The sequence below is a fragment of the Nicotiana tomentosiformis genome, chromosome 11 (assembly GCF_000390325.3).
Source record: "Nicotiana tomentosiformis chromosome 11, ASM39032v3, whole genome shotgun sequence".
Taxonomy (NCBI): domain Eukaryota; kingdom Viridiplantae; phylum Streptophyta; class Magnoliopsida; order Solanales; family Solanaceae; genus Nicotiana; species Nicotiana tomentosiformis.
This window is the reverse complement of record NC_090822.1, coordinates 42,848,716-42,859,501: the sequence shown is the minus strand read 5'-3', so window position 1 is coordinate 42,859,501 and position 10,786 is coordinate 42,848,716. Positions and strand designations below refer to the sequence as shown.

Below are 10,786 nucleotides of genomic sequence, written 5' to 3'. Positions count from 1 at the left end.
CGAGAAGTACCGTAACTACATCCCATGTTTAAAGATAAATGCTTTAATATGGAATATTAGGTCAATAAAAACAAAAAAAGCCTTTGAAAGGCTATTCAATATGTACAAGAAACACAAGTTTCAAGTTATAGGTTTGATGGAGCCAATGCAGCAGAGGAAAAAACTGGAAAGCTATAGAAGAAAATTGGGAATCTTACAAGCTTTTGTTAATATTTCAACTAAGATATGGGCATTTGTAGATGAAAATCGTGAAGTTGAGGTGATTATTGATATGCAACAGCAGCTAACACTAAAGATTAGAAACATAGATACCTATAGATCATTTATGGTGACATTTGCATATGCAAATATGATGCAATTGAGAGAATCGAACTCCGGGGCTCACTGTATGCATTAGCTAGGGATATGTCTATACCTTGGCTCATAGGGGGAGATTTTAATATTATTTGGCACCAGGAAGAAAAGTTTTGTGGACTACCTGTGTCATTGAATGAAGTCGATAATTTTAGGCACTGTATGAACACTTGCAATGTCACTGATCTTAGTTTCAAGGGGAGTATTTATACTTGGTGGAATGGGAGAGCTGAGGAAGACTGTATATTCAAAAGGTTGGACAGATGCTTTGCTAATTTAGAGTTTCAGCAACTATGGCCTGCTTTAGAGATTACACACCTATCTAAGATAGGATCTGGCCACAACCCTATGTTGATGTCTTGTAATCCTAACTCTACACCGATCAAGAAGGCTTTCAGATTCTTGCACTTCTGGATCAAACATCCAACCTTTAAAGATGTTGTTAAAGAGAACTAGCAAACAGACTTTGAGGCTAATTCATTCATTTTGTTTAACCATAAGTTGAAGAAGCTAAGGAAGGCTCTATCAATCTGGAGCAAAGCTACATATGGGGATATTTTACCAAAGATTGCAAGCTTGGAGGAGGTGGTGTTAATTCATGAAGCACAGTTTGAACAAAATCCTATGCAACTGAATCGTGAGAGGCTGCAAAAAGTTCAAGCAGAATTGATCAAATATCTAGCACTAGAGAAGTAATTTTGGCAACAAAAATCTGGAATGAATTTGTTCTAGGATGGTGATCGTAATACCAAGTTCTTTCATGCACAGGTGAGTGGAAAAAGGAGAAGATTGCAACTTGGTATAATTCAAAACACTGATGGACAGTGGCTTAAAGGAAATGAGCAAATGGGTGGGGAGACAGTCAAGTTCTTCGAGAATCAGTTCAAGGAGGAAAATACACCTACAGATTTTAGGATCATTGATCATATTCCTTCTATGGTGACTCAAGATCAGAACCAAGAATTAGTGAAGCAACCTACGAGAGAGGAGGTTAAGCAGGATGTTTTTGGACTAAATGGTGAAATTGTAGGAGGACCTGATGATTTTTCTGGCAGCTTCTTTCACTCAAGCTGGGACATAATTGGAGATGATATAGTTGACATGGTGAAGGCATTTTTCAATGGCCAAGCATTTCCTAAATCTATGACTCACACAAATTTGGTATTATTTCCAAAGAAGAAGGAAGTCAATACATTTTCAGACATGAGACCAATAAGCCTCAGCAATTTCATCAACAAAATATTCTCCAGAGTTATTCATGAAAGGTTAGTAGGCTATCTTCCTAATCTTATCTTAGATAAATAAGCTGGCTTCGTAAAAAGATGGAGTATTGTGGAGAATGTATTGTTGACATAGGAGATAATTACAGATATTAGACTGAGAACGAGAGCAGGGCCAAATGTAGTGATAAAGCTCGATATGACAAAATCATATGACAAGTTATCTTAGTTATTTTTGACTAAAGTATTGAGAAAAATGGGATTTGGTAAGAGATTTATTAGCATTGTGTATGGGATCATATCGAACAACTGGTATTTTGTGCTATTGAATGGACAACCTTATGGTTTCTTCAAATCAATAAGAGGGGTGAAGCAAGGAGATCCTCTATCTCCTACTTTATTCGTATTAGCAGTTGAAGCATTGTCGAGAGGATTAAATGCACTGCACAGGAATTTATATTTTTGTGATTTTGGTTTACCAAAGTGGAGTCCTAAGATAAACCATTTAGCATATGAAGATGATACTATTATTTTCTCATTTTCAGATGCAACTTCATTACAATTAGTGACGGAACTTCTAACTGCATATGAAACAACATCGGGGCAGTTGATCAACAAGTCTAAGTCTGCCATTTATATGCACCATTCTACTAGTTCATGGGTGGTGAACAAAGTAGAAAGGATCGCTGATATATCCAAATAAGACTTTCCTTTTACCTATCTTGGATGTCCAATCTTCTATGCTAGGAGAAGGATGGACTACTATCAAGGTCTTATCAGTAAAGTAATGGACAAATTACAAGTATGGAAGGGCAAGCTATTATCCATTGGAGACAGGGCTGTTCTCATCTCACATGTCCTCCAAAGTATGCTAATTCATCTCCTCTCAGTTGTCAATCCTCCACCCTATGTGATAAATAGATTACACAAGATTTTTGCCCAGCTTTTTTGGTGTAATATGGTGGGAAATAAAAGTAGGCATTAGGCATCCTGGGATACTTTGTGCATGCCTTGTGAGGAAGGAGGTGTGGGGTTTCGATCATTGCATAAACGTATTTTTTTGTAAGTTGTGGTGGAATTTCAGAACCAAACCTAGCCTATGGAGCTCATTTATGAGTCATAAATATTACAAGAAGCTTAATCCGATGATAGTTCCTGGGAGGGATGGGTCACATGTTTGGAGGAAAATACTTGACAATCGAGATCTTATAGAGCATCAAATTCTGTGGAATCCAAAAATGGGGTCATCATTGTTTTGGTTTGAGAACTGGACATGATTGGGTGCTCTTTATTTTGTTACCCCCCCCCCCCCCCGATTTTGTTTGTGATGAATCAATTCATAACATCTATGATGTAGTACTGGATGGGCAGTGGGATGAGGAGAGGATCAGAGAAATATTGCCTGGGGATTTAGCAGATCACATATTGGAAAAAATCAAACCACTTGTGCTTCATGATGTACTTGATAAACCTTCGTAGATGCTTGAAACAAGAGGGGAGTTTAGTGTCAAATCAGCCTGGGAATACCTGAGGAAAAGGAAACAACCTTGCAATGCATATAGGATGATTTATTTTTAGTAAATCCACTAGGCAATGTGCCTAGGGCTAGTTTTTATATTTATAAGCAAAAAATAAAATGTCACATAGTCTTACAGTATTTAAAAAAATAAGCCTTGAAATTACATTTTCCCTATTACCAAAGTTAAGTAATGCACCTAACTTTGGTAGCACATATATCACTGTGAAGTAAGTGCTCATAAAAAACTAGCCATTGGAAATTCACGTCAAATTACGCAGCCTTGTAGCATTGTTCATTAATCCTCAATCTTTTAATCTCATTTGCCAGTCATTCAAAATGATTTCTTTGCTGTTGGGAGTGTGTGCATATTCCTGGGCCAACGTTCAATCATTCCAAGTTATACGCATAGGCAGAAACATTGAGTATCCACGTTGATCCAGTAATTTTGATCATGTAGCTTGCTACCATGAATGCGCGTGAATTCCTTGGTTGTAGTGTGTTTCCTAAAGTAGCTAAGCGTGCATTGTTTCCTGCCATGCTCTCGTTCCCAAACCAGCCAGTGCCATTGTGCATATTTATTATCCAGTATTCTTCCCATTATTCCATAAAAGTGTTTCATGATATGTGTGTTCCTCCATGTATATAATATTCAAATCTGATTGAGGGGCTTTTTGTTCCTTTGCATTCTTCTTGAAATGAGTAGTTGATGTTCCTTTGAATTCAATGATCTCAGCTTGGGGATTGAAAACATACCTGCCTTTTCCTCTGCTTGCGTTGAAAGAGCAATTTTATAATACTACTCCATTCTCCTAGTGCATTCCATGCTTGTGCCTATTATTCCTTGATCAAACAATCACTAGCTCCCAGTATGTCCTCCAGTTCACCTGGTGTTTCTTCCTTTGGGTGTTCAAAGGTCCCGTCTTTTGAGAAGGTGCTCTGCCCAGAAAAGTTCTAGTGCAGTTTGTTTACATTCATTTTTGCGTGACCTCCCTCTACTATCTCTTGAAACATGTAACGCCCCAACCTCGGGAAGCGCGACCGACGTTCAACCGAGTGAACCCGGTCGAGCAAGTCTATTAAACCTTTTCTACCCGACTCATTCATAATCCAAGAAGGGATCGCATCATCATTTGTAAAAGAGGGGAGAGATCAGTTATATAAATATTTAAACATTGCTAGTTCATTTTTCCTTATATATATTATGCCATAGTTGAGTTCCCAAAATACAACTCGATCCAACGACCACCCCAACATACATACATAACCCACATAAACGTCTACGGAGCCTCTAAGAGTACAAAAGTGCAACATGATAATGCCGGCAACAAGGCCCTGACTATACCTCAAAATATGAAAACTTATACAAAAGAAGGACTACATGACCCCCGGGAGAAATGGGGCTCACCAAGACTGTTGTGAGGAGAGAAAGAGAGCACCACTATCTGCGATCGGTACTATCTGCGATGGAACCACTTACATCCATTCAAAGATGTAGCGCCCCGGCAAAAGGGACGTTAGTACTGTCGAATAGTACTAGTATGTAAGGCAAACATCAATCTTAGTAGAATGAACAGTGAAACAAAGAGAAGGCAGTCATAATAATCAATAAGAGCTTCATAGAAATACAAAGAAAACACCAAGTAAGGGTCACATAGTTTCCAATTCAATCTTTCCATCTTTTTAGATTAATAATCTTTAGTGCCAAAGTCACAACTCACAATGCCACAGTGTTTTTACATGGAGTCCGGTCTCGGCCCGACCGGCTAAGCCATCTCAAGTGAGACATATCCATATCCACAATGTAAATCAATAATTCTAACATAAATGCCACCATGTGTACAACATGGCGTCCGATCTCGGACCGATCGGCTAAGCCATCTCACTTGAGACATAACCTCTTTCAATTGTTCACTCAATTCACATTTCTTTTCCATCTTTCATTACATGGCACAAACAGCCTCATTTATTAAGTAGTTCTTGGCACTTGAGAATATTTTACAATTCAAGTCTTTTCCCTTTTTATCCGTTCAAATAACATCATCATTCATGTCGATAATTACCATCACATAAGGCATTACACACATAAGGGAAGGAGCTTGGAAACAATATAATTATGTTCTCAAATAGCATGATGACATGGTAACCATCTAAAATAATTAGGGAACATGAATATTTCAATCCAACACACTAAGGCAAACAATTCTAGTATGATCAAGTTAGAACTTACACCCATTATTCGGACACCATGAGTTCGATTCTAGAAAGAAGAGAGTTAGCCATACATACCTCAATTGCGCTTCTTTAGACTCTACAATTATCCAGACCCCTTAGCAACCTCAATCTATTTTAGCAATATACAAATTGAACCCAAAATTAGGAAAATATTCATGGTTCTAGCTCACTTTCCCCCCCACTCTTTATCATACATGCATGCAAGATAAACCATCCTTATACCCATGAAGTATCACACTAGTACCCCATTATAGCTATGTTTGAAATTAAGAGCTAGGGTGATGAAGTCTTACCCTTTTGGATGAATAATTTGGTGCTCTACTTGAATATTTCTAAAGCTTTAAGTGATGATTGAAGATCAATTTGATGAAAAATTAGGCCCTCCCTCTTGAACCCTCTTTCTCTCACTCTAGAAATATCAGAAAAATGAGCTCAAAATAGACCTAAGGGGTATTTTAACGGAATGGGGGTCGAGTTTTAAATTAAGAAAAATGGTGCCCCGACACAGGCGGTCGCATAATCGACCGCAAAACTGACCTCAAATTGGCCAAACTTACTACTTCACTCTGTGGCCATTATGGGTCCGCAGAGTGATTATGCGGCCGCATAATGGGCCACAGAAATGCTTTCTTCTGCAAAATATTTTCCTCTGAGTCCGTAGGGTACTGTTTAGTCCAAAAAGTCTACTATAGTAATGCAGGAATCTATCTTGGCACTACGAAACCCCGAGTTTTTGGTTAAAATTTTTACGGGTCCTCACAAAACCTTTGCATGAATTCCATCCTGGGTTGTCCTACTAGCGTGCTGCATCAAGGTTTTAGCCCATTTTGTATCCAATGTGCCTGAAATGTTTCGCCAAAAGAGCCATATTGAATGTATTGTCTAGAAGTGTTCTACTACACGATTTTTTCATCCAATTTCGTGTGCTTTCCTTTTAAGTCGTTTTGAGACCTTTGTATGATGTGGCTTCTGAAATGTTATATTAGGATGTTGCACTGAGATTTTATTCCACAATGCATCCATTTTGCCCAGAAATCTTCGCCAAAACCAATGCCTTGAATGGCCTATCCTTAGCCTTTTCCAGTTATCTTTCCTTCCCATGCTTGTGCTTGCCATCACTACTCCTTCAAAGGAATGAGCACTTAGTGATAATACCACCTATAGAATTCATAGTAAATGGCAAGGCATGAGTACAATACGTTTCCTGCAAAAAAGAAAACAAGGTTAGTAGAAACAATGATCACCATATTCTCTTCCCTAAGGATTTGAATATGATGATCCAGTAATGGCTCCAATACCCTACTAGCCCTTTCTTCCTTCCTCCTTAATTCTTCACCACATTCACCCTCAAGTAGGGACATTGTGATTTATCACCATTAACTATCCTTCTTTCTTGTACATCCAATTCCTAGAATCCATGACACTCAAAACTGCCTACATCAAGAGCATAGTTGGCAAGATAATCAGCCAGTTTGTTCCCCTCCCTATAAATGTGTGTCACCTTATTATTACATACATCTAGAAGCCTCTTAATCTCTTCCACATGATCCACAATACACCAAGGAGGCTTCCATGTACCATCTACTATATTTTTATGCAGTATTGAATCAGTTAGGAGCCACACCTGATGATACTGTTTCAACATGTCGTACCTCAATGCTTCCAATATTGCCAAAGTTTCTGCCTCTGTATTTGTAACCTCATTAACTCCCTACCTGTAGCATATATCACATCTCCATACTCATCCCTTAGACAGAATCCTATAGCACTCCTTCCAGGATTTTCTTTAGATGCTCCATCAGTATTAATTTTGATCCACCCTTCCATAGGAAATTCCCAAATCACTTTCTCATATTTCAAGCGTGAGGTATAGTTTTCCATCATGGTGATCAACTCCTGCCACTTATGAGGTATATTATGAAGCCCTGGCTTTCTTACATAAACAAGGAGCTTGTAGAGTGGATGAGACTTGGTAAATTACTCTACTAATTGTAACTGCCTCCCCATACTTTAAACTATTCATTCTCTTCCATAACTCCCAAACAATACATGAAGGCAATGCTTGCATAATAGACTTCAATCTATGACAAACCTGGGCAGTCCAACATTTAGTGATTGCTTGGTGCATTGTCAGTCCTTCCATAGCTATACCTGCCCTCGATAGAAAGTACTTCCACACACATTTAGTAGCATCAGACGTGAAGAACAAATATTGCAGAGTTTCTTCCCTAGGTTGAGCATGGCACCAATATTTTGACGGCATGAGGTATCCCAGTCTTCTCATGAAATCATCCAAAGGTAATTTTGCTTTTCACACCTTCCACATGAAGAATGAGATGTTAAATGGTAAGCCTTTCACCCACATCATATTATATGCCATTCTTGGTTCTTCTCTCCTTCTCAAATAATCCTAGGCAGTTTTAACACTAAACTGCCCTCTAGTTTCCAGCATCCAATATGGCACGTCTAATGCTTCTTGCATAGCAGGAGGCTTCAACTTCTCGAGAATATGAACTGTATATTCCTCGGGAAGAATTTCCAGCAATCTATCCACATTCCATGTACCTTCCTCCACCACACCATATACATTATGAACTGTTTCATCTATCCATAACTCTTGAGGAACAAGGAAGTATAAAGCTCCTAATCCCGTCCAATTATCAAACTAAAAAAGAGAAGATCCCATCTTTGGATGCCAAGTAATTTAATGTTTAATTAAGTCTCTGCATGCCAACATTTTCCTCTATATATGTGACCCTTTCCTCCATGGAACATCAACTGCATTAAGTTTCTTGTAATATTTTTGGCTCATAAATGAACTCTAAAGAGTTGGTTTTGTTCAAAACTTCCACCACAATTTGCAAAATAGAGCTTTAGATACATCATGTAAGGATCTAAATCCAATTCCACCCTCTTCACATGGCATGCATAAGGTTTTCCAAGATGCCCAATACCGACTACTACCACCAATAGAACTACTCCAGAAGAATTGTACAAACATCTTATGCAATTTATTTATAACATAGTTGGGAGGATTAACAGCTGAAAGAAGATGTATGGGCATGCTTTGAAGGACATGTGAGATCAACACTGTTCTGCCACCTATAGATAATAATTTACCATTCCATGCTTGTAATTTATCCAATACCTTAGTCATCAATCCTTGGATAAAGGGATTACCTTTTAAAATATTATTTTTTATGTGGAAGGTTTGGAGAAATAAACTGCCACTTGATGATTTTCTTTAGGAGAATAGGATATTTGAAGGTATCTAGGTGTTGGTATTGTGTTAATCCAAGGGAGGAAACTACATAACATGTTTTCTTCACTTCATATGCTGCTGTGAGAGTATGGTCGTACTTCTTAAATAATGCAGGTATATCAATAGAAAGGATCACATTGCATCAGGCTGTGATCAAATGTTGGACTGCTAGAGTAATACCTCAACTGCAACCTATAATGCAAGCATTGCCATCCATAATTATTTGGGAACTTTGGAAAAGAAGAAACAACTACAAGCCTGGGGATACGGTCATTGTAAATAGAGTGATCTACTAGATTTCATCCACTACTCAATCACTTATCAAATACAGGAAACCTGCCCTTCAGCAAGTCCATCACAAATGGCAAGATCAGATTGAGCTGCTGGAGAAATACACACTAACGTTACAGATTACTAAGGTTATATGGGAGTATCCAAGCCCAGGGTGGGTGAAGGTCAACACATATGGGGCTTCTAGGGGCAATCTTGGGAGAAGTGCTATTGGCTTTGTGCTGAGAAATGAGGGGACCAATACAGAAGCAGAAGAAAAGGCAGTTTTGGAGGCTATGAGGTACTGTGTAGAACATGACTACATTCTTATTGAGTTGCACATAGATTCAATATTGATAAAAAATGTTGTGAATGGAGAGTGGTCTATCCCTTGGTGTGTGGCTGAATATGTGGAGGAAATTAAGGAACTCATAGCACGATGCAATGTAACTGTGGCTCATACACTAAGGGAGAGAAATAGTTTGGCTGACCATCTAGCTAACTATGCATTAGAGTTTGGATCTATTGAGGCACACTGTTTTTGGGAGCTAGATATACAGGGGAGGAGGATAGTGAATAATGACAAACTACAATGCCCTTATCTAAGAATAAGAGTTGCAAGAAATTAGGAGGAGAGGAGATAACAAGGTGGAGTAACAGGCTGGAAGCAACTGGAGTAAAATCACTTGAATATCATACTCAAATCCTAGAGGAGGAGACTATATTGGACTGCTTTTTTTCTAATGAAATAGGGGTGATGAAGCTGGGAATCAATATGAGAAGAGGAGGTCATATGGAATGTTGTGATCGAATCCTTAGGGAGGAGGTCATAGTACACTATTTCTTGACTAACATCGTATTCTTTTTTGCAGGAAACATCACTGTCACCAAGTGATTAAACTTTTATGGGTGGTATTAGCACTATGTGCTCATTCCCAGGAAGGGATGTCACTGGTGAGCATAAACATGGAAGCATGAAGGATCTCCGGTACACAAGGTAGTGAAGATGTTAAGTGGACCTTCAGTCATCGAAGGATTGCCATCACCACTTACTACCCTACTGTGTCAATTCATAAATTAATTAGTACCTATCATTCGAAGGTACCGATAAGGAACAAAAAATATTGGAGATACAAGAGAAGGCTGTATAGAATTTATAGCGTGACACTCATGGAAGCATTCCGAGAATGGTGCCACACAAAGGTTTCATCAAGTTACTGCTGGAGATCACATGCTGTCCACATCAAACAGTGCATGATAAGCTGCTACATAGTAGGAACTACAGAGGGTCCATTTGGTTCAAAACTTTATTGAGAAGATCATGGTGATGCTTTTTTATACTAACGTAGTTTTCTTTTTTACAGGAAACGTTACGATGAACCCCACAATGTAAGTTGCAACGGTCAGATGATGGACATGAATAAAATGCAGCTTAATTTTCACACCACAAGAAACACTCAGGAGGAACACCTACTGCCCAGGTGCTCGATAATCAGTTATGATGTGAGATTTTTGTGCCAAAATATGGGATCGATAAGTGCAGTGTGTGCTGAAATCTCTGTGCACTTCATTAACTCTATATCCCAGGAATGCTACCAAACAAAGGTTTTCTCAGAATTTTACTGGAGCTCACACGACTTCTTCATCAAACTATGCATATTCAATTATGTTCAAAACTGTTGGTCAATGGAAACAAAGAAAAATACAGGTGATTCTACTATCTTCCATGATAATACAGAAGCAGTTATTATACTCAAGCTTCTAACACAGATGGAAGGACAACATGCAGATCTTATGTTTACACACAGATCTTTGGGTGCAAGAATATATACTACTATTGCATACATTTGGCTTAATGAGGACATTATGAGAGAGGAGGAACAAACAGGGCATATACATGGATGCAAAAATTCTGAGAAAACTAGTCTC

General features: G+C 38.5%; 1 protein-coding gene across 1 annotated transcript; it reads left to right on the top strand.

The window, feature by feature from the left end:
• Window positions 1-8,377: 8,377 nt before the first annotated feature.
• On the top strand, window positions 8,378-9,486 carry LOC138901334 (uncharacterized). Its single transcript, XM_070189089.1, has 2 exons — window positions 8,378-8,403; window positions 8,919-9,486. The coding sequence occupies exons 1-2, from the start codon at window positions 8,378-8,380 to the stop codon at window positions 9,484-9,486; spliced, it is 594 nt and encodes a 197-aa protein (XP_070045190.1).
• Window positions 9,487-10,786: the final 1,300 nt, after the last annotated feature.